This window comes from Camellia sinensis, chromosome 2, assembly GCF_055761805.1.
Source record: "Camellia sinensis isolate YWXY chromosome 2, ASM5576180v1, whole genome shotgun sequence".
NCBI lineage: Eukaryota > Viridiplantae > Streptophyta > Magnoliopsida > Ericales > Theaceae > Camellia > Camellia sinensis.
Genome location: NC_138962.1, coordinates 99,617,524 through 99,643,091, shown reverse-complemented (window position 1 = coordinate 99,643,091; position 25,568 = coordinate 99,617,524). Strand labels below are relative to the sequence as shown.

Below are 25,568 nucleotides of genomic sequence, written 5' to 3'. Positions count from 1 at the left end.
TTTACAAGCTGAAAGTTGATAGTAATAAAAATAGAAACTAAAAACATCTATTACCTAACTTCTTGATAATCAACTCTTTTCATATTATTAAAGTATTTTGTCTCATAAACTGTAAGCAAAAAGTGAACCAAACACCATGGCATAGATTCCCAATTTAAAGAGAAAAAAAAAAGAAGGTTAGTGGTCCCAATATCAAGCGACACCAGGTGGGATCCCTGTGATGTATAAAGTTCATTCACCTCGGTTATAAAAGTTGATATAACATAATTCTATAATGGAGCAGAGTTTGATTACTTATTTCAAATTGTTCAGATCCATGTCCCATAAACTGCATACCAAGAAAATAACTGGAAATAACCAATAATTTTATTCTTCTCTTCAGTGGCAAGTAATTAATAGATCAACTCTGCAACCTCCTCTCATAGGTTACACACATTGGGAGCATAACAATTTCTAATTCTAACCATCCAAAGGTATATCATCAAGCATTTTCCTTTATTTATAGCACACGTGTCTGTGCAAGAAAACTTCGCTTGGGATAATCTACACCATTTTATGAAGAAAGGCATTATCCCTAAAACACGGAATTCATAACGATTAGCACATCGCCTCCAAAGCTACATTTTATTTTTCCTCTGTCAATAAGTTCAAGTATAGTTTATGGTGTCTTCCTTTAAACACACATAATATGCATAGGTTCAAAGAATGGAATCATTTAGATAGAACTGCAGATCTAACTCAAAAACACCATAAGAAAATATCAAGCAAAGTTTATACATACCAGCTGAAACAGAGCCACGTGATGTACTACTGCTACGTGATGTGGTAGGAAGACTGCCTGGTGGATGCCATGATGTCGGTGGATCGGGTATGACTTTCATCTTGAGTGTGGTCTGAGTCTCATCTGAACTAGAACTACTAGAGCTTGATTGCTCACTTTCACTAGAAAAATGGTCGGAGCTAGAACTCATAGATAATATCTATAAAAAAAACTACAAACATAAGAGTAAGGACATGATAATCTATAAATACCTACTGCATTCAAAACAAAATAAGAGTACATGAAAGGTAAAAATGGCCATTTAAAGAAAACTACAAAGGTACAAAAGCAAAGATTTTATTAATATGAATATCCATACAAATGTAAAAGTGAATATGCGGCCAATTACAATATCATATCAGTTCTTCATCATCTTCAAATTGCGCCTCTGTCGATGCTTCAAGAGGTCCAATAGTTTCATCAACAGTTGTTCCATCAATACCTTGCCTAACCCAATCCATGTCCTCCTCACAAGTGAAGGAAGCTACATCTAACTCTTGATCACCAAATCCTTCCACTTCGTTGTGATGTAGTCCTTCATCAATAGTTGGTTGTTCTCCACACACCTCATACAAGTCTCTAGGTTTCATCTTGAGTACAACATTCCAATCTTCATCAACAGAATCACTAACATACAAGACTTGTTGTGCTTGAGATGCTAGAATGAATGGCTCATCACTGTCTTGTTTCTTCGCATATAACAAGTGATTGAAATTAACAAGTATAAAACCAAAATCATCTTGCTTGAGTCCCTTATTGTTATCAATCCAGTTGCACATGAATAACATGTATCTATGGTCATGTGAGTAATACAATTCAATAATATCTGTCGCATGTCCATGGTACGCTACATCACCTTCCACTGGATTAATGTCTTTCTCACTTGCATAGCTAGAAGTCTTTGCCTTCACCATAACCCCACTATTCTGAGTTTTTCTTCTCAACTCACAACTCTTAGTATGATACCTAGTACCATTAATTATATACCCATTAAATCTGGTGGCCTTTTGGCTGGGTCCCAAAGCCAAAATTTTAATCTCTTCTGACAACGCTACATGTTCAGTAGCTAGTAGCTCAACAACCTATTTTTAAAAGAAAGTTATCAATATTAAACATCAATTAACAACTTCAAAAATATAGAAGCACATGGATTGCAAAAATATAGAAGACTTGTGCTTGACATGCACTTACATGAGAATTGAACCATTTGGGAAACTCATCATTGTGCTTAACATGCACTTACACAACCATGGTGGCAAATTGTATGGCATTATAATAACTGGCCAACTGCTATGAGAGACATTCATTGCCTTGAATGGATTGAATCCATCCGCTGCTAAACCCAGTCTGACATTGCAAGGCTCACTCGCAAACTTGGGATACAAATTATCAAAATTTTTCCAAACTGGAGAGTCAGCGGGATGTCTCATTTTGCCGTCATCAATTCGGCCCTCTGCATGCCATCTCATTAAAGAAGATGTTTTGGATGACATAAACAATCTTTGAAGCCTTGGAATCAATGGAAAGTATCTAACAATCTTATGTGGAATTCTTTGTTGCTTCTTCTTAACATCATTCTCCTCCCCCTCGAACTGCTTCTATCTAGGCATATGACACACTATGCAATCATCCATACCAGCTGTTTCCTTCCAATATAGTGAACAATCCCTTGGGCATGCATGTACCTTATGATAATCGAGGCCCCAGTCCCTAAGAAGTTTCCTAGTTGCATAAAATGACTTCGGCAAAGTTTCACCCTTTGGGAACGAATCCTTCAAAAGCTCGAGCAACATCGTGAAAGACTTGTCACTCCATCCACTAAGGCACTTGATGTGCAATAACCGAACAATAAATGAGAGTGTTGAAAACTTCTGACACTCAGGATACAACTCTCTTCCGGCCTCTTTCAATAAATTGAAGAATTTTTCGATTTTCTCATCTGGACCTTGTTTAATACCAGAACTTATAGCCTCGTGAATAAAGCTTGGTGGAGGAAGTCCAAATCCTTCGTATAGCATTTCATAAGTTTCATCACCATCGTTCGAATCAGTTTGCCCGACATTCACATTGTGTGGCACAGGCGATGACAAATTCTCCCCATGAAAAATCCAACTGATGTAACTTGGAAGAAACCCGTTGATCATTAAATGTTCCCCTAACAGGCCTTTCTCCACCAATTTGCATTACGACACCGTTTACATGGGCATGTGACTTCATTCAACAACGGCTTATTTTCACATGCAAATTTAATAAATTCCTTAACCCCTTGTATGTATTTCGGGTGCAACCTATGTTGATTTATCCAAATTTTATCCATCTGATTCTCTCTTACACTACAAATGTCACTGCCAAATCAACAAAGTTCAAAATTACCGTTCCATTTTAATTAATCTTAACCTCAATTAAGTACCTTAGAATGCATGCAATATGACATCATTCACCTCTAACTGGTCTCTAATATGTTGGTTCATCCTACTTTCCCATTCAGGAATGCACAGTCTATATTGTAAAAAGCAGCTCATACCGCTCTGCTCATCTCTAATGAAATTTTGGCAGCATCTCCCCATGGTTCTCCAAATACACGACATAGACTAGGTGTACTGTTACACCTTGTCTAGTATGCACTCGGAGAACACAAGGAGTTGCTACACGAAATCTCTACGAGATGGACTATAAGCAGTAGAACTACTAATTACAATACAGACTTGTGCTCCTGAACTGTCCAACTAGACAATCCAAGAAGATCTTCATTAAAGATGACTAGGTATCTCTAATGAAGATTCTTGGACGGGTCTAAGGCTATTTATGCATGCATGCACCATTAATGATTGCATCCCAGTGGTGCAATCTAAATTAGTACTATCAAGCATACTAGAAACATTTCTAGTATGAAGCATATTAATCAAGAAACCAAAAATTTCTACAATGTTCTTGATAGATTATGATAGATTCAAGAAATACATTGCTCTCTTAAATCAATCAATAATGGAATAATTTTGGCAGGAACTCATGGATGTGGGAAGTTCAAACCCACTACCCAAACCAATAAGTGTACCAAAGTTCGAATACTTCTAATGATGATGATGATGATGATTCAGAAAACACCAAAGAGCAACCACTAAATGAGGAATCACATTCACAATCACAATTACAATCACAATCATATTAGTTGAGGAATCACAATCACAATCACAATCACAATCATAATCACAATCATAGTTATCCACGTTAATAACTATGAAGAAAACTTGTTTGAATTGAAGACCAAACTTCACCATATAATACTACAAATCAAGACAAAGTTACATGCAAGACAATTCCTTCACATGCTAGCTAGATGATTATTTATTTATTTATTTATTTTGGGTCAAATAACACTCCAAATGAAGTTAATTGTATCCTACACTCTCTCAAATTAATCTATCATGACATTATAAAATTAGAAATTAATTAAAGGGTTAATTAGTAAAATGTCTATTCTTATATGGTCATGTGTTATCCAAGATTAATTTTTCTTTTTTATTTTTTCTGATAAGGATATGTTTTGAAAAACTATCAAAATTGAAAAAGGCATTAGCAACAGTGAAGTAAACATAAATACATCACAAGAGGTATTTTGTCCATTTTAATTAAATTGATGAAATGTAAAGTTCAAGAATGAAATAAATTTAAATTATTTATTATTAACTATAAATAAATTTTGAATAAATAATTATAAATATGTAGTAATGTTGTATCCAATGTGCACTGAACTTAGAAGCATGCTATGAGTATAAATGCAGCTTTGATGAAACGTTGAGACAGAGAAAGAGAGAGAGAGAGAGAGAGAGAGAGAGAGAGAGAGAGAGAGTCAACGAAACAGTAAAAAGAGTTTTGATTTGAGAGTGCAGTTTCACTAAAATGAAAGATCATTGATTGGCTGCCGCTACACCACTTAATTAGATAGAACAGAACAGCTTCTAGCCCTTGTACTACTCACTTCCATCATCCATATTTCATCATAAAATAATAAATTCTTTTACTTGTTGGTTGATCCATACAGATAAAGGTAAAACCCTTTTTCAACGAACCAACCAACCCTTCTTCCAGTACTTACTAACCTGATACCAACCAGTAGAATCATCTATCAAATTCGTCTTACAATAGAGAAGAAAAGAAAACTTCGGCAATCATGAAAAGACATCTAAAAGGGTTAAAGTAGACATACTATTGAAGGTATTTCATTTGGGCCTACCCTCCTAGGAAAGAACATCAAAAACCATATCATTTAAAAGGGCCAGTGTTGTCAAATTTCGGTTTCTTTTACATCAGTGTACTCTAATACAAGCCATTCATGAAAAACATTAGTTGCAGCATGCACAGTAGGATAATTTTTCAAAAAGCTTTGGAACAGGAGAAAAAATAACAAGGAGAAACATGGAATTGAAAGTAAAAACAGAGAATTAAATGAGGAATGAAAAACAACATGACAATGATTCAAGTAGAGAGAACAAAAAACTAGAGGAGTAATCATTGTTAACTCGGCCTCAACTGTTGAGGAATAGGACAAGTTCATACTGCTGCTCATTTTTGCAAGTGCAAAGCTCTGTTGCATTAATGTTTGCAACAAAAAGAGAGCATTTTTGTTAGTTACTAAGAGTTGTCTATTTGCCACTTCCAGAATGAAAATGACTAGAAACAGAGTTGACTGCTTTCAACCCAATTTGTTGCTTCAAAAGTAAACGTATCAAGCACCTTAGCTTAGAAAAAGAAACAACCATATTTAACTACATAATGTGAAGCCATCTAAAACAAAAGATCATATTTAAGTCTTCTGGTGAGGAAACCCTAAATCAAGGTGTCCTTCTCCATTTGATGTATTTTCTCCTCTAATTCAGTTGATGTACAAAAAACCAATATGAATTTGTTTTGGGGGTAGTTTCTCAATTTCCATGCTTTCTATGAAGGGAGTCTATTAGTCCCACCCTAGCTTTTAACATCTTTCCCTGGAGGGACTATTGCTTCATATCACTACCACCATATGATGAAACTGTAACAATTTTTTTTTGTACAAAAGCAGTAGCAAGGTCCTCCACAATAAATTCTTTCCCATAAGAACTTTCTGCTGTAAGGTAGAAATAATTTTTTATGTTTTAAAATAACCATCTATGTATCAATGTCAAGCTCTTATAAGTTATAACCCTAGGCAGCTCAAACCAACATAATAGCATCTTAATCCTAATTAAAAACACAAAGCACAAGCAAGTGATGGCCAGCCTCCACCATTTGAGAATGTATGATAAACAAAACCATTAACCTTTAAATTATCAATCTGCTAATTTTTCAAAGTAGAAAACATACTTGATTAGACCAAGCATATCTAATTTGATAAAAAGGCCAGATCGGCTGTACAAAACCATTAACATTTAAATTATACATGCAAAATGTACAACAAATCAGCTTGTAAAATCAAAGCAACAACAAATTCAAGTGAATTGTGAGTAAAATTGAAATCAAAGGGTGCAGAGCAAGCTATAAATCAAAGTTATGACATACACAAATCAAGCACAATACCAGTTCAGCTTGAGAGAGAGAAAGAGAGAGAAAGAGAGAGAGAGACAATAGAGCTCACCGATCTGAATCGCTGAGATGAAATTTGATTTCGATTTCAATTTCGAGAGAGAACTTTGAAATGGCTCTGATGAATCACTGATCTGTTTCGCTGAGACCGAGCTAAATCTCTGAATCTCTAAATCATAGAGCTAAACTGACAGAGATAATTAGGGTTTAGACAGCACAGAGAGAGAGATAGAGAGGGGGGGGAGAGAGAGAGAGTAGATCACCGATCTGAATCGATTTTGAGAGAGAACTTCGAAATGGCTCTAATGAATCACCGATCTGAATCGATTTTGAGAGAGAACTTCGACATGGCTCTGACTTCGATTTTGAAAGATCTTTGACAGCGCAGAGAGGGTGAAAAAGAGAGAGAGTGCGAAAGTGAGAGTGGGAGCGCGAGAGTGAGAGTGAGATTTTCGCTTATACTTGCTTATCATATTCAAAATAAAGGTGAAACAGGAGCGGAGGAGGGCGTTGAACAAAAACCATTCCAAGGCATTTAAAAAACGTCTTTGTTTCTTGAAACGGCGCCGTTTCAATTACAGAAAAATAAGACGTTTACAAAACGCGTTAAATATTAGAAACAATGGCGTTTTAAAAAACGCCGTTAAAAAAACGCCACCTAACCCCATATTTCCTGTAGTGAGTTTTCAAAACAAAGAACGAACCCAACAGTTGACAAGACCACACTTAAAGCTTGACATTCTAACGAAAGTAAATCCAACATAACTCAAGAGAACGAGGCGAATTACGTACTGGTCATCACACTTGTTGTCACCAATTATCATGGTACCCAAGGCTTAAGGAATATTTTCAACTTGGTAAGAATGGTTGAAGTGGCTAAGACACCTTTAATGCTGTATGATTACTCTTATGAAAAATCTGACATGCAAAGGCATCTTTTCTGCCACGATTGAAAAAATTATTAGATTGGCTAGAGTTACCTCCTTGTTTGCTAGGGCTTTTAGCTTATTTCCCCCAGTAGACTGAAAGCCACCCCTAGTTCTATATCTGTCAACACTGTCACTACTAGTTTTGTGCCTACTAGTATTTTCATTTTGAATAAAGCCTTTTCATTTAGAATTCAATCCATTTTGTGTGTTATTCTTTCTGTGATTTCACCACAATTAGGCTTTTTGATCCATAAAACTGTTTGAGGTAGACTTGGACCATGAAGTTTAGTATGAGCTTCATGTCTCTAGAGAAGAGGAATAATATCATGATAAGAATAGGAGGTTTGAGCATTGTGGTTACAAAATTGTCATATTATGGACAAGGCCTTGAACTTCCTAATGTATTCATTTGTAAAGTTTGTGCCTTTATGAAGAAGGGATGTTTGCTGCATTAATTGTAAAGGCTTCTACACAATAGGTTTTCATAGTTGCGACAATTCTGAACTTAAAACACGTAAATGTTCTTGCTAGCATGAGTTAGCATTATCACTAACAGAAGCAAACCTTCAAAAAAAATCTCATGACAATTAATTTGACAAATATGTTATCTTCAACCACATAGCCAATCCATGTTAAATATGGAAATTTCTACAAAAACCAACTGTTATAGGAATAATTTCACAACGCAACTCACATTTTTTTAAAAAAACTAAAAAGTTTGCTGTGTTTTATAGTTTCAAAAATTGTTTCTACACAAAAGTAAAAATGATGGGTTATATCAAACATAAAGAAACAAGAATTTGAATGATTGTGAGTATTTTAACATAAATGATTTGTGTTCCTTCTATTAACTTTATTGTTTTATGTTTCATTTTTAGAAATGGATAACCCTTCGCGTATTCCACCCACTGCCTCAGAGAGACGACGTCGTGCATTAACAAATCCTGCTCGTGGTCAAGGTTAAGGTCGAGGTCAGGATCGGGGTGATGATATTGTGTTGGAAAAAGCACCTCAAATATTGGAAGAGGATGTGATTGGTAATGGTTCAGGGGAAGGTGATGATGCTGCTGATGTTGATCAGGCTAAGGAGGTACTCGCTGGTCCGTTTCTTGGGGGCCCATCAGATCCATCAGTGCTGAAGAGCTTCAAGGCACATATTGCAGCAGCTATATGGGAGCATAAGGTAGTATATATATATATATATATATTAAATGTTTGTTTCATTTAATTATTTATTGAACCAAATTATTTATGTAAATTATTATATACCTTGCAGGAGAGGAATCTCTTAAGGTGTTATAATCATGCGTCCAAGATTCTTGAGTGGCGGTGGTGGTCAAGAATCGACAATAGAAGGTTTAGAGACATTGTGCAACAGTCAGGCCTAACTACTTTGGTCCATTGCACATATTGGTTCGTGAATAGGATTGTCATATCTGTAATTGTTGAGCGATGGCAACCAGAGACAAATACTTTCCATTTGACAGTTGGTGAGATGACAATGACATTGGATGATGTGGGTACCATCTTGGGAATCCCTATCACAGGTAGATCAGTTAGTGTTGCAACTTGATAGATCAACAGGCACATGCACTTGTGGTAGATGCCTTGGGAGTTGATAATGCTGAAGCAAATGAGGAGCTATCATCTGCTAGAGGACAATCAGTGAAGTTGGAGTGGTTACGAAGCAAATTCAGTGGTTGCAAAGATTCAGACACCAAGGAATCCATAGCATGTGCCACCGGAGCGTATTTGCTATTTCTATTGGGATGTACATTGTTCAACGACAAGAGTGGGACGAGAGTTCTTGTTGTGTACTTGTAGTTGTTGATGGATCTGTCTGATATTCATACATATGCTTGGGATGCAGCTGCATTGGCATATTTATACCGCCAGTTAGGATTTTCCACGAGATTAGCTGTTCGACAGATGGCTGGTTACGTGACATTGTTGGAGGCATGGATTTATGAGCATTTTCGGCCATTTAGACCTCACCAAAACATGGAATATACTGTACAATTGCCTCACGTGCATTGATGGACTCCTCGTCAGGAAGCTAGTTCAATGATATCACACCTACAGGCGTTACGGGAGGAGCTTGACAGATTGGCATTTGATGAGGTATACCAATTAATATTAGTTTAATTAAGTTTTCTCAATACATGTCACTCATCAAGATTTCATTTGTGTTTCTCTCTTAGGTTACTTGGGATCCATAGCGAGATTGTCATCAATATCACCTATGTCATGAGATCACATTATATACTGGTTGTTTGAAGTGTTTGGATGCAGTTGAACCCTATCATCCTGAAAGGGTTCTTAGATAGTTTGGTAGGATTCAGACCATCCCACTTGCGCCACTCAACCCTATTTGTGCTATTAGAGGTGTCATAGCAGGCCGATATAGAGTGATGTATCAGTGTCTTGATCAGATATGGGAGAGTTGGGATAATCATGTTTTATCTGCTCGGAGGAGGAGTACCTTAGTCAGATGTCCAGCTGATTGTGTTGATGGTTACATGCAGTGGTATACAAGCATCACACACTTATATATCCAGAACCCTATACATCGGTCTGGTTTTAACCCACATGCACAGGATAGTCGATCTGATGTGCAGGATGCTGAGGTATGACAATATTGCGCACACATCGTTTACATTTTTTTTTTAAGATGGCACGTGCTAATTACAATTGTATTTGTTCTTAATACAGCGTATTGATCACGCACTACGGATTGTGCATCCTATCATCGAGGCGGGCCATGATGCTAGTGTCCCTGAGCTAGATAGGTTATATGAGGCCATTGAGAGGATGACATGTGTTCTTCAGGGTCAACAAATCGATGAGGCTGGACCTAGTTCTATTCCATTTCGAACATACAATCGTAGGAGACGAGTAGATGACAGGTAGTTGGTTTTGTGGTAATCTTGTTTTGTTTTTTTGTCATGGAAAAGAAGTACTCTTTTGATGTTTTTGTTGTTTTGTAATGAACAAGAATTACTCTACCAATATTTTATAATGAAAAAGTATTCAGGGTTTATATTTTTGGTAATGAACAGGAAGTATTATGCCAATGCGTTTGGTATACCGCAATGGACAAGTAGTACATATTGCATTAAATTAACTCAAAGCTTAATCCAACTCAACTATTTAAATGCTAATCATTAAAAAAATGTATCAATAATTATTTGAATTGCATAACTATAACTCAACTCACATACATCATTACTTATCAAGGTTAATACAATCAAATGTCTCTCAAGTAGCTAGCTCTGAATGAACAACTTCTTTAAAATGCTCAATTCGGCGACTATATGCAGTACCCCATCCAGCCGCACAAGCATGATGAAACTTGCACCAATTGGTAGTTATCGGTGGAACTGGATGACCCAGTAACATGAACACCTACATTGACAAAGCTTTAAGCATGAGAGCGATGCAGTACAAAATGATAAATGTATTACACAAATCATAATGCTATACTTGGACAAAATGATTTCCATTAACAAACCCAATATCAATCTCACGTTGTTGAACTTGTGATATTGGCACTGATCGTAGAGGGGGAATGTAAGGCATTGCTGTGCAGATAAGTGGTACAAAACCACATTATAACAAGATGCAATAAGATGACCCATGTCAGGCATAGTCATCCAACAGTGATACCTTGGATTGGGCTCCAAGTATGATAGAATATAGGTCAGCTCATCAATCCTGTCATGTGAACCATATAGATGAGTGTAATGGTCTATGTGTGTGTGCAATTCCTGTAGGAGATCACGCCTAACTTGACCCCATTCAGCCTCTGTAAGCCCCATCAAGCAAGTAATGGCCCTAAACCCACAATTGCCATCAGCATCTACATCCTTAATAGACGTATGTACGGCTTCAATCCAATTGGGAGGGCATCAACATATGAATAAGTCGTGGTTGTACGAGTCCGATATACCTATTCAACAGGGAAGGCATCAACACATGAATAACAAAACACATAATTTATCATCAACAAAAATGTAAGTAAAAAATGATTACATGTACCTTCTCTTTAGCAGGCCGTTTTTTTATGTACTTTGACAAAATCCTGTGTGGGGATCTGGGTGCCCATGGGTGAGTGGCTTTCATGTCCAGACTGAACCAACTCAAATGCACATGGGTCTCGACATGTAAATACATCTATCTTCTTATGTCCCTTACCTCGAAGGTTGGGCTTCACATCCTGCTCAATGAGAAAAGTACTTTGCAGATTTGCAATCTCTCCTAACTTATGCAGAATTTCCAACTACATAGTGTAATAAGATGCATTGAATCGCTTAAGTATGAGATCAAACTTTGGTTCACAACTCAATTCCACTTTATCGTTCTTCAACTTTTGTACTAGCTCAAGAGTCCTCTAATGCCGGTTAATGCTATCAAGTGGTATTGAACGACACTGTCAGATGTAATCCGCAATCTCATAGGCACAAGGTAACCCGTGTGTTCGTTGAACAACACATCCACATACTGAAGCATCAATGCCAACATCATTCACTCGCTTACTCTCCGCTAAGACACGTTCTAATGCAGTAATAGAGATATTGCCTCGGAGCTCTCTAAAATGGGATGGTTTATGTCACACCCCAAATCCGAGTATGACCGGCCGTGGCCAACAGGGATTGAGCCCAAGGCACACGTAAGCCTAACCACTAATCCATAATCACATTGAGCAACTATACAAAAGTCCAGTAATAAATAACCAAACTCAATCCAGTGATATGCCACAAGTATAAACGGCAAAACCAACCGTAATCAATACCATCCAAACTTATGGGATATAAAAAGCCGACATATCAAAATAATCCTAAATGAACCTCAATAAAAATAAAAAGAAGTATGCACAAACTTGACATAACAATCTAAAACAAAATAAATGTATGTCCTAGAGGTCCATGCAATCGAGTCTCAGCTACGCCATGAGTCCACCCTAAGTCCTTCTAACACCTGGAAGTGATAAAAACTAAGTCAGCTGATAGCTCAGTGAGTAGCAACATGGATAGTAAATACAGTTTTGAAAACATGGCTCAATTCCAAAATAAGATATATATCACATAAACTAGATTGGCATACAGCTTGGTAAATGTAATCTGTTTCAAAAAGAAGGTTCCACAGTTCAACACTTAAAATACTCATGTCTCGCAAGAACATGATAAATGACATTTTGCACTTAAAACAGATTATAACATGAACACCAATAATTTTTTGGGTACCAATAAAAACAAATAATATGCCACACAGTTCTCAAGGCTATAAGCCCCGTTGGATCCAATACCGAACTAAGAGTCATCCTCAGGGTGGCACCTGGGCCTTTTCTCAAAGACGATCCGATTGAAGGTCACCTAGCTTTTTTTTAAGGTCTTTTCCTTACAATCGTTGAGCACTAGAGTCATCACGGCCCAACCCGGATCTGTTCCCTAGTGGCCAGAGTCACCACACACAGTGGAATAATTTCCCTGGACTAAATAAATATATGGTCCCAATAATCAATACACATCAGTTTCGCAAAACATGGTAGTTCATCATTATAAACATGAGACCAAAGCAAATAGTTTACAGTATGCCAAGTTCACACATGTTTCAGAAATAATTTGATTTAATTGATAATATAATAATTTATTAAAACAGTTTAGTCATGAAACAACAATTTAATTTTCCAACAGTTCAGGGTAGGGAAACATTTATAAAAATATGAAGCATGAAACTACTCACCTGAAACCAAAATAATATAATCCTCGAATAGAGTATAAAAGTCCAACTAGTGCCCTGAACCAAGTATGAAAACTACACGTTACTACTAATTTAAAAATACTAAAGAATAAGAACTAAGTAATCCCAAACTAAAGCTCACTAACACGGCTCAACCCAACTCACCGTTACTCTTAAATATTACTTAAGTTCATGTTCTTCAAGGTCTAAAATCACCCAAGACATGGGTTCCGATCGAAACTTAACTAAAAATAACTTTAAGATAAAACAGAGTTTTAAACAAGTTTTCCCAATCTATTCACTAACTTTGAAAATTACAAAACCCGCTCCACACTATTTGAAAATTTTCAAAAACCTCCAGATATCAACTAATATATCCTAAGTTTCAAACCCAATTGGCTTCACTTGATTTGCTTATCAAAATCATTATCTACAATTTATTATATCCAAACAGGTTGTTTTCTGCAGCACTTTAAAGAAATTGCCGGTTCTCTTAATATACACAAGCAATCAATGCAAGGCCAAAAATGTAAGAAACTAGACTCATAACCGGTTCTAATGACGCTGATTTGATAATTTTTGGATTTATACCCAAAGAGAACAACACTCCCGAATTTACTGTTTAAAACCAGTTTTCTGGACAGATTTGAACGCATCAGTTTATATGGATTTTGACTCCCAAAAATTATGAAAAAAATCAGATATACAATTCAATATGTAATTAATATATTGTAAAAATTTCAGTTCAAAATTCATTCGTTTGATAACTTTTCTTGATTTTTAAAGTTTGCTAGCAGATTAATATTCTTAGGAGCAACATTATGAATTCAATTAAAATTTCTAGAATACTATCCCCATCTGCCAATCCATTCATTTTTCTTCCACCAACTCACAACACCCACAAGCACCATAACTATGTAAACAACATAGTATAATAGAACAAGAATAGATTGATTAATACCTTAGAAAGTTGTTGAGATACAAGGGTGCTGGAAATCTCTCTCCCTCTCTCTCTCTCTCTCTTTCCCGTGGCTGCTACTACATGTTGAAAGTGTTGTGCAAAACAATTATAATAAGGGTTAGGGTTTTTGTTAGGAAAACTAGGGTTGCTCTCTATATATATCCAAACAAAACTCTAAATAATTATCCTTTGTTTTATATATATCTAACCAAAAGGCTCTGATTTATTAGCTCTTTATATTATTTTAATTTCTATCTCCATTAAAATACAAATATTATTAGATCAAAATATGCTTACCAATTTGGCACTTAAATTTATTTATTTATTTATTTATTTATTTAAATAATAAATCTTGCTTCTAATTTAAAGACTTTCACCATAAATTTATTTTAGGTTTAAAAATTAATTAAAAGACCTTCCAAATATTTAATTTGCACTTGGGGTTCACCATCAAAATATTTGAGATTGTAATATTATTATTATTTAATTATTTACTTGATTTGTATATTCAGGTTCTCACAGTTTGAACTGGTGTTGTACAACGGTTAAACTCTTCTTAAACGATGCCTTAATAACAACATGCTGCAACTCAAGCAAACTATGGATCTTGGTCCATGAACACTCAAAATTGACTTGGTTAGAACCAAGTTGCCGTTTAAGTTTTGCATGTGCACTTTCAGCTCTGTGTACAATGGAATCAATTAACATAATTAAGTTTCAATAATCAAACTCATAATGACTAATAGTGTAAGGTAGACAAATATATATTATCTGTTTGTTGTAACATTCAAGAAGTGCATACAACTATTTGTCCATACGGAAACAAACTTATCCTTATATAGAATTAACTAACTTTGTGACACATATTGCACTGCCTCAAGATATGTATCAAAATCCTCAAGTAGCCTAGTAAGGTGTTCATTGTATTCAAGCACAGTTGAGGAGAGTACTAAGAAATTCCATAAAGAGATAAACTTGTCCCATTCCTTCATACTCTTAAACATTTTCTTGCATTTTGCCAGTACATTTCTACTAATATGCCATCAGTATAATAAATGTTATAGCGATCCCGGTTGTCCCTTTACTGTTCTATTGTATTCCGGACTCAGTTCCGTGGAGTTGGTAGTTGTATCTATCTTGTTGCCATCCTTTAATTCTATTTGTTTGAGTTTTAGGATGTGTTGGGTATGTTTCGAGCAGGTGGGTAGAACCTTGGTCTAAAATCTTGTTGCCAGGCTTTTGGTCATTTCGCTCGAGCGGAGATTGCACACTCCCAGTATTTCGTGTCCCTGCAAAACTTCTACAGGTGTGATTTCTACGCTCGAGCGGGTTTCCTGCGCTCGAGCGGGCCGCGCTTGAGCGGGTTTGTTGGCGCTCGAGTAGGTCGTACTGTCTTGGTGAAAGTTTTGGGAGAGGGAGATTTGCGCTCGAGTGGACTGGTTTTCTCGCTCGAGTGGATGTACTTTATTCTTGTGTCTTGGCGCTCGAGCGGGCCTTCTTGCGCTCGAGCGAACCTAGTTTTTGTTCTTGACGCTCGAGCGTTGTGTTTTCCGCTCGAGCGGGAATGTCGTATATCAGTTGGCTGTGGGGCATTTTGAAATCACTTTTTCTCATCTCTTCTCTCTCTTACTTTTCCAAAAACTCCATTGTTGAGCCTCTCTCTCTAGAACCTTGCCTTCTCTCTAGGTATTGATCTAGTTGGAGTTGTTTCCTCACCTTTGGCCTTTACAAAAAAGTTATTGATCGTCGAGGGCTATCTTTGATCCGAGAAACTTGTCATTTGGAGCAACTTCGTTTTTCATCATCTTCTTCGTTGGGTGTCAACTTTTGAGGTAGGGATTCCTACTCACTACTATGGGTTTTGACCAAGATTTTTGAGCATTTTGTTAAATGGTTTGATTTTGAGATCTAGGGTTTCAAAATGTATAAAACAGGATTTGTTATTTTGATTCTAAAATGTGTATCTTGAGTTTCAAAATAGTAGTATGATTGTTGGTTGATGAAATATAGACCATTGGGTCCTTATTGGAAAATGGAGAAGAATGCCCTAATTTGTATAATAAATTAATTGGTACAATTAATTTGGGAAAGTTATGGATTTATGAAATTGAGTTATAAATAATAAAATTGGTTCATTATGTGACGGACTAGTGGAGTTGGATTTGTTAATCGCTCACTTTTGGAAACATTGATAATTTTTCTGTTAATGCATTTATTATCTGTTTAGATATAATTGCTTTGGGCTACCGGTAGAGGGTAGTCGTGATTGTTGTAGACAATGCATGATGATTAGGCAAACTAAAACTAATCAATTGGACGTGTCATAGAGTATGACGGTTGATAAAATACATTTACGTTATGTATTGATTGATTGTGTATATGACCTATGTGTATATACGTTGTGTGTGTGTGTGGGAGGAGATAAGGGATGTACTCCATGGTTTAGGGGAAGATAGGGGATGGACCTCTAAACCGGATGTTGTTTGGGAGGAGATAGGGGATGGACTCCACTGATACAGCTCATATGCTTGTCAGGTAATGCGGTGATACAGCTCATATGCTTATCTATGGAAGTGTTGATATAGCTCATATGCTTATCTGTTGAAGTGTGGATACAGCTTGTATGCTTATCTGTTGAGATGTTGATATAGCTAGTAGGCTTATCTATCGTGTAATGAGAAACGTTTAATATGAGTCACTGTCTCATGAAAATTGTTGGCCAGGTTCTGAGCCGTTGTTGTAATTGGGAAATTGGATAAGAATGGAAAATGAAATGGAACATGGACATAGTGGTCATGTAAAGGAAAACGGATCATGAAATGATTTATGGGAATTGAACATTTATCAATTGCTAATGTCTTAGTTATTGCTCATACTGTGTTTAGCACATCTCTACTGGACGTTGGCTCACCCTATATGGGACATTATTTTCAGGTACAGGTAGCATGCCACCTCCAAGGACATAGCTTGGATGATGATGAGAGTTGAAGACTCTTTTTGATTATTTTGTTTGTATTACATGTATATCAAGCCAAGGGCTTATTTTGTATAGAGTTAGTACTCTTCTTTTGTGTAACCAAGTGTTGACTTGGAAAGCTGTAAGCCCATAGGGCATTTGCTTTTGTTGTTAACATGTAATACCATTGTAAAATTTACTCTGATGAATAGAAATGGTTGGTTTCTTTTATATCAATGCATGTCAAAAGTGATGGGTTTTATGTATTATTTTGAGGGCGTTACAACTTGGTATCAGAGCGTACCAGGTTCGAATACTTTGGGTACGTGGGATGTGATTAGTATCACAATGGGTTTGTCTCGCTTGATAGAGACTTAGATGTAGGGTCATATGCTAAGTGTTTAATTGATAACATGCTTATGTGACTATGTGCGTATGAAACGTAGTTTCTAGGATATTGATTGGATCCTTGGGTTTCTGGGAGTCTTGTTGGAAAAGCACTTGATCAATACTGTTTCTAACCGGAACTCTAGTAACGCCTCAAGACTATCATTATCCGGAAATGAAATTCGTAATTGCTTACGTGATTATGTGCTTACGTGGAGTGAATTACAGTTGTCCATCCGTTAGGACGCGGGTGTTATAGCTTCGGCACATTTGTGAATGTGCTAATAGTCTTGGTTACCTTTATTAGGATGTCAGGACGAGGGCGTAGTAGGCATGGCAGGCATGGTAGGCAGGAGATGCCTTTACCGGATGACGTTCCGGCAGTGCAAGAGGGAGTTGGTCAGGCCAACGTGGCCGAGCCAGCGGGTCAGCAGGCTATGGGTGCCTTGGCCCGAGAGATAGCGGGAGCTTTGGGTATTCTCAGAGTTGAGAATCAGGTTGCTGAGGCAGGACCTTCTTTCTTGAAGAGGGAGTTCTTCCGGTCTAACCCGAACGAGTTTGTCGGGGATCCGAAGGAGCCCCTTAAGGCTGGCGAGTGGTTGGAACATATGGAGAAGACGTTCGAGATGCTTGGCATCGAGGACGGGGCTTTAAAGGTGACCTTGGCATCCTTCCAACTGACGGGACATGCGGGTCAGTGGTGGATGTACGAGAAGGGCCGTGTTGGTAATGCATAGGAGGTGTTTGTGAGTGCTTTCCAGGAGAAGTTTTTGTCTTCAGCTGCTAGGGAGAAGCTAAGGGAGCAGTTCTGCCAGCTTAAACAGCAGGACTTGTCAGTGGCCGAGTTTGAGGCTACTTTTACTAGTCTATCCAGGTTTGCACCTGAACTTGTGGCGTCTGAGGAACACCGTTGCTTTGAGTTTGAGCGGAAGTTGAGGCGTGGACTCAAGCTGAGGGTTGGAGGGTCGTTTATCTGGGAGTATAGACGTTTGGTGGATGCTGCAGCTCATATGGAGCTCATGATACAGGAGGAGGATGAAGGGCAAAGAGGCTCCAAGAGGAGCCAAGATGGTCAGGGTGACGGCAGGAGACAGAGGGGTTCTAACCCTCAGCAGTCTCAGGGTGGTTTGGCTAGATCGACCTTTCCAGTGCCGAGTGCGGGCTCTGGGAGAGGTAGTCAAGGAGGCTTGACTTGTTTTGCGTGTGGCCAGCTGGGTCACAAGTCTTCGATTTGCCCGCAGAAGGGAGGGGGTCAGCGAGCTGCTTCTTCTTCAGCTAGACCTCAGGGCATGAGTCAGGGCAGGGGCCAGCCTTTGTCTTGCTATCAGTGTGGTCAGCTTGGGCACCTGAAGAGGTATTGCCCGCAGTTCGGTGCCACATCGGGAGCGTCTGGTTCTAGGCAGACGCAGAGTCATCAGCCAGCTCAGTCTGTGCAGGCCTCGAGGGCCAATCCGAGAGTTTCGTCATCCCAGTCTGTGCAGCAGTCTTTTGCTCCTAGAAGTGAGCAGGTGGATCAAGGGCCTACAGGGCGCGTGTATGCTGTTACCGCGCAGGACCTAGTACCGGCTCCATCAGTAGTGAGAGGTAGCTTTCTGTTTTGCAACTCGGTTGCTAGTGTGTTGATTGATATGGGTGCGTCTCATTCTTCTGTATCTGCTACATTTGCATCTGTGTTAGAGTTGGAGTTGGCACTGTTAGCATCTCCTATTTGTGTAGTATCACCTGTTGAGGGTGAATTGGTTTTGAAACACGAATGTAGAGGTTGTGATATAGAGGTCGCCGACCGTAGGCTTCCTTTTCCCTTTGTTGTTATGCCCATGAAGGGTTTTGATGTTATTTTGGGTATGGACTGGTTATCGTCATACCGGGCAGTTATTGATTGCTACCGCCAGAGGGTCACAGTTTGTACCCTGAGCGGGGAATGTTTCCATTTCTTGGGGGATCGAGTTGGTAGTGTGTTGCCACCGATGTATGATCCGCGAGGGCGGAGTGAGCTTAGTGGTCTACTTGCTAGCTTCTTGAGTAGTGAGTGTGATGAGACCCAGACTATGTTACCAAGAGTGGTTTGTGAGTATTCGGATGTTTTTCCCGAGGATCTCGTTAGTTTGCCACCTCACCGAGAGATAGAGTTCTCTATTGATTTAGTGCCCGGCACGGCGCCGATTTCTATGGCACCTTATCGTTTTGCCCCAGCCGAGTTGAGTGAGTTGAAGACTCAGCTTCAGGAGTTGTTAGATAAGGGTTTTGTTCACCCTAGTGTTTCACCATGGGGAGCACCGACCCTCTTTGCTAAAAAGAAAGATGGTGCCTTGAGATTGTGTATCGACTACCGAAAGTTGAATCGGGCTACGGTTAAGAATAAGTACCCTATGCCCCGTACAGATGATTTGTTTGACCAGTTGAAGGGTTCCCGTTGTTTCTCTAAGATAGACTTGAGATCGGGTTACCACCAGTTGAGGGTCAGGGAGGAGGATATTCCAAAGATGGCATTCCGTACGCGGTATGGCCATTATGAGTTTCTGGTGATGCCATTTGGGCTTACCAATGCACCAGCAGTCTTTATGGACTTGATGAACCGGATCTTCTGGGAATTCCTAGATCGCTTTGTGGTCGTTTTCGTGGACGACATACTGATTTATTCACCTTCTGAGGAGGAGCACGAGGAACACTTGAGAGTGGTGCTTGAATTGCTTAGAGCCCATAGGCTGTATGCCAAGTTTGGGAAATATGAGTTCTGGCTAGGGGAAGTCAAGTTCTTAGGCCATGTGGTATCCGGGGAAGGGGTGTCTGTTGATACATCCAAGGTTGAGGCAGTGCAAGATTGGGCACAGCCTAAGAGTGTTTTTGAGATCCGCAGTTTTCTGGGATTAGCTGGGTATTACCGTCGGTTTGTGAAAGATTTCTCCAGGCTAGCTTCGCCGTTGACTAGATTGACGCGAAAAGGGGTCAAGTTTGTGTGGAGTGAGACTTGTGAAAAGTCGTTCCAAGAGTTGAAGGTTAGATTGACCACCGCTCCGGTTTTGATTATTCCGGAGAGAGGGTTGGGTTATGCGGTTTATTGTGATGCCTCACGAGAGGGTTTGGGTTGTGTGTTGATGCAAGAGGGGAAAGTGGTAGCTTATGGCTCACATCAGTTGAAAATACATGAGAAGAATTACCCTACACACGACTTAGAGTTAGCAGCAGTAATCTTTGCCTTGAAAATTTGGAGGCATTACCTTTATGGTGAGAGGTTCGAGGTGTTCTCGGATCATAAGAGTTTGAAGTACCTGTTTACACAGAGGGACTTGAATTTGAGGCAGAGAAGGTGGATGGAATTCATTGAGGACTATGATTTTGAGTTGCACTATCATCCAGGAAAGGCCAATGTTGTGGCCGATGCCATTAGTAGGAAATCCATTAGTGATGTAGCTTGTATAGCCATCCAGGAATGGGAGATGTTGGGTGCACTGGGCGAGTTTAATTTGCTTCTGGGCGAATCCGTTGAGGCTGCAGCCTTGTTTTCTGTTGTTGCACAGCCTACACTTGTGACTCGAGTGTTAGAGGCACAGAGAGGTGACCTTGAGGTAGAATCCCTCCAAGAGAAGATCTCCAGTGGGAAAGTTGAGAAGGGTTTGACGGTGTATCCCGACCTGAGTGTGAGATACAGAGACCGTTTGTTTGTGCCGGAGTCTTGCCGAGAGGAGGTACTCCGGGAGTTTCACCATTCATGCCTTGCGGTGTATCCAGGAGGCACTAAGATGTATCGTGATTTGGGTCGCCAGTTTTGGTGGCGGGGTATGAAGAGGGATGTGGTAGTTTTCATATTGAAGTGTCTTACTTGTCAGCAAGTGAAGGCCGAGCATCAGAGGCCAGCAGGTTTGTTGCAACCCTTGCCTATTGCCGAGTGGAAGTGGGAGCATGTCACTATGGACTTCGTTGTAGGTCTTCCGAGGACTCAGCGGGGTAATGATGCTATTTAGGTGGTTGTTGACCGGTTGACTAAGTCAGCGCACTTTATTCCTATGCGCGTGAGAGATTCGGTAGATCATCTTGCCGATTTGTACATTCAGGACATAGTGAGATTGCACGGGGTCCCAGTGACGATCGTCTCAGATAGAGATCCTTGTTTTACTGTTAGGTTGTGGCAGAGTTTGCAGAGTGCCTTAAGCACTAAGTTGACCTTTGGTACGGCTTATCACCCTCAGACTGACGGGCAGTCCAAGCGTACTATTCAGATCCTTGAGGATATGCTTCGAGGTTGTATCCTTGACTTTAGTGGGACGTGGGAGAGGCACTTGCCCTTGGTAGAATTTGCCTACAACAACAGATTTCAGTCTAGCATCGGTATGGCACCGTTTGAGGCCTTGTATGGCCGACCGTGTAGGTCTCCAGTTTGTTGGGCCGAGGTGGGTGATGCACCTTTGTTGGGTCCGGAGTTGGTTAGGGAGACAATGGAGAAAGTTGAGCTTATCCGTAGGAGGCTTGTTACAGTCCAGAGTCGCCAAAAGAGTTATGCCGACCGTAGGAGGAGGCCTTTGGCATTTGAGATAGGTGATCATGTTTTCTTGAAAATATCACCTAAGCGAGGTTTGATGAGGTTTGGGAAGAGTGGGAAGTTATCCCCTCGGTTTATCGGTCCCTTTGAGATCCTTGAGAGGATTGGGGAGATTGCTTATCGTTTAGCTTTGCCACCGCAGTTGTCCGGAGTGCATGACGTGTTTCATGTGAGTATGCTTCGGAAGTATGAGTCGGATCCATCCCATGTGTTAGATTGGACCGACTTAGAGGTAGATGAGGATGCCTCATATAAGGAGATACCGGTTCGGGTCTTCGATAGGCGGGATCAAGTCTTGCGAGGCAAGACCATTCCCTTGGTGAAGGTTTTGTGGAAGTATCACGGAGTGGAGGAAGCCACTTGGGAACGTGAGGCGGATGTCCGTGAGAATTATCTGGACTTGTTTGTTGATGTGTAATCATGTATTGAAATTCTGTAATATTATGGAACTTTAAGAGCATTACATATGTCTTAAGTTGTAAAACATGGTATATGTTTTGATTTATGGAAGTATGCTGTAGAACTTGCCTTATGATGGAAGTTGATTTTAACATTGTTTATGTTAATGATGTTTAGAAATGCAAAAAAAAAATATTTTGGCATTGAAAATGAGTTGGAATTGGTAAATTTCAAAGGAATGCATGTTGATTATGCAGGTTGTTATGTGTAATGTGAAATGCCTCTTGAATAGAGATGGGATTGACTGGTAATGGGTCGGAATGTTTAATATTATGTTGTAATATTGTTGGGAATGGAGAAAACCTATTTTTGAGAAACTTGTGTTTAATTTCGGGGATGAAATTCTTTAAGGGGGGAGGTTATAGCGATCCCGGTTGTCCCTTTACTGTTCTGTTGTATTCCGGACTCGGTTCCGTGGAGTTGGTAGTTGTATCTATCTTGTTACCGTCCTTTAATTCCATTTGTTTGAGTTTTGAGATGCGTTGGGTATGTTTCGAGCAGGTGGGTAGAACCTTGGTCTAAAATCTTGTCGCCAGGCTTTTGGTCGTTCCGCTCGAGCGGGTCGTTTGGCGCTCGAGCGGAGATTGCACACTCCCAGTATTTCATGTCCCTGTAAAACTTCTGTAGGTGTGATTTCTACACTCGAGCGGGTTTCCTGCGCTCGAGCGGGCCGCGCTTGAGCGGGTTTGTTGGCGCTCGAGCGGGTAGTACTCTCTTGGTGAAAGTTCTGGGAGAGGGAGATTTGCGTTCGAGCGGACTGGTTTTCTCGCTCGAGTGGATGTACTTTATTCTTGTGTCTTGGCGCTCAAGTGGGCCTTCTTACGCTCGGGCGGACCTAGTTTTTGTTCTTGACGCTCGAGCGTTGTGTTTTCCGCTCGAGCGGGAATGTCGTATATCAGTTGGCTGTGGGGCATTTTTAAATCACTTTTTCTCATCTCTTCTCTCTCTTACTTTTCCAAAAACTCCATTGTTGAGCCTCTCTCTCTAGAACCTTGCCTTCTCTCTAGGTATTGATCTAGTTGGAGTTGTTTCCTCACCTTTGGCCTTTACAAAAAAGTTATTGATCGTCGAGGGCTATCTTTTGATCCGAGAAACTTGTGATTTGGTGCAACTTCGTTTTTCATCATCTTCTTCGTTGGGTGTCAACTTTTGAGGTAGGGATTCCTACTCACCACTATGGGTTTTGACCTAGATTTTTGAGCATTTTGTTAAATGGTTTGATTTTGAGATCTAGGGTTTCAAAATGTATAAAAGTGGATTTGTTATTTTGATTCTAAAATGTGTATCTTGGGTTTCAAAATAATAGTATGATTGTTGGTTGATGAAATATAGACCATTGGGTCATTATTGGAAAATGGGGAAGAATGCCCTAATTTGTATAATAAATTAATTAGTATAATTAATTTGCGAAAGTTATGGACTTATGAAATTGAGTTATAAATAATGAAATTGGTTCATTATGTGACGGACTAGTGGAGTTGGATTTGTTAATCGCTCACTTTTGGAAACATTGATAATTTATCTGTTAATGCATTTATTATCTGTTTAGATATAATTGCTTTAGGCTACCAGTGGAGGGTAGTCGTGATTGTTGTAGACAATGCATGATGATTAGGAAAACTAAAACTAATCAATTGGACGTGTCATAGAGTATGACGGTTGATAAAATACATTTACGTTATGTATTGATTGATTGTGTATATGACCTATGTGTATATACGTTGTGTGTGTGTGGGGGAGGAGATAAGGGATGTACTCCACGGTTTAGGGGAAGATAGGGGATGGACCTCTAAACCGGATGTTGTTTGGGAGGAGATAGGGGATGGACTCCACTGATACAGCTCATATGCTTGTCAGGTAATGCGGTGATACAGCTCATATGCTTATCTATGGAAGTGTTGATATAGCTCATATGCTTATCTGTTGAAGTGTGGATACAGCTTGTATGTTTATCTGTTGAGATGTTGATATAGCTAGTAGGCTTATCTATCGTGTAATGAGAAACGTTTAATATGAGTCACTGTCTCATGAAAATTGTTGGCCAGGTTCTGAGCCGTTGTTGTAATTGGGAAATTGGATAGGAATGGAAAATGAAATGGAACATGGACATAGTGGTCATGTAAAGGAAAACGGATCATGAAATGATTTATGGGAATTGAACATTTATCAATTGCTAATGTCTTAGTTATTGCTCATACTGTGTTTAGCATATCTCTACTAGGCGTTGGCTCACCCTATATGGGACATTATTTTCAAGTACAGGTAGCATGCCACCTCCAAGGACATAGCTTGGATGATGATGGGAGTTGAAGACTCTTTTTGATTATTTTGTTTGTATTACATGTATATCAAGCCAACGGCTTATTTTGCATAGAGTTAGTACTCTTCTTTTGTGCAACCAAGTGTTGACTTGGAAAGCTGTAAGCCCATAGGGCATTTGCTTTTGTTGTTAACATGTAATACCGTTGTAAAATTTACTCTGATGAATAGAAATGATTGGTTTCTTTTATATCAATGCATGTCAAAAGTGATGGGTTTTATGTATTATTTTGAGGGCGTTACAAATGTCAAGATGTAGAAAATACCCTATCAATAGCATTCATCAAAGCAAGCTCCCTATCCGTAACAATCACCTCAGGAATAACAATGTCATCCAAGAGACTACGTAATGTAGTTAACACCCAAACGTAGTTATCAATACGCTCAAATTGGAGATATGCAAAGGCTATGGAGAATGACATATCAATGGATGTCACACCAACTATCTCAAGAAGAGGAAGACGATATCGATTTGTCTTATATGTGCAATCCATGACCAACACCTTTGGAAATGAACAGAACAAATCTAAACTGACAGGATGTGCCCAAAACAAGTCTGTGACAGTTATCGTGTTGTTGTCACACCTATGCCGCTCAATGTAATTATTCTTTTCTAATTCACCCAACAACTGTTGCATTTGTGATCTCCCAGCTTTCTCAATAACATTATTCCTATGACATGCATTATAAATGGTTTTCATAGTGGTTACATTCAAAGCATCATTTTGTTTCAAGGTAACCAAAATCTCTTTTGGTCTGACCATACTTTTGGACATATCCACTAATAATGATGTTTCCTCCTCAGATAATCTCCGTGCAAATGAATGTCCTTCAAAATGTTTAGCAGGAGAATGGTTATGCATTCCACATGCTACATCTACCATCCAATCATCATCAGCCAT

The 25,568-nt window shown here is 39.1% G+C and overlaps 1 protein-coding gene across 1 annotated transcript; it reads right to left on the bottom strand.

Moving 5' to 3' along the window:
* Positions 1 to 10,566: 10,566 nt before the first annotated feature.
* On the bottom strand, positions 10,567 to 25,568 carry LOC114299929 (uncharacterized). The gene is made up of 4 exons (XM_082912414.1): positions 24,933 to 25,568; positions 11,503 to 11,587; positions 10,836 to 11,194; positions 10,567 to 10,713 (listed from the first exon to the last, which is right to left on the bottom strand). Exons 1-4 carry the CDS (start codon positions 25,566 to 25,568, stop codon positions 10,567 to 10,569), a joined length of 1,227 nt encoding a protein of 408 aa, XP_082768540.1.

What these genes read in the sequence shown, in the direction of transcription:
- LOC114299929 (XM_082912414.1), bottom strand. Translation starts at nt 25,568, where the DNA reads ATGGCTGATGATGATTGGATGGTAGATGTAGCATGTGGAATGCATAAC. An exon ending in TGATGAATGCTATTGATAGG is followed by an intron (nt 11,588 to 24,932) that starts GTATTTTCTACA and finishes TACACTATGTAG; the next exon opens with TTGGAAATTCTGCATAAGTT. An exon ending in AATATCACAAGTTCAACAAC is followed by an intron (nt 10,714 to 10,835) that starts GTGAGATTGATA and finishes TTGTCAATGTAG; the next exon opens with GTGTTCATGTTACTGGGTCA.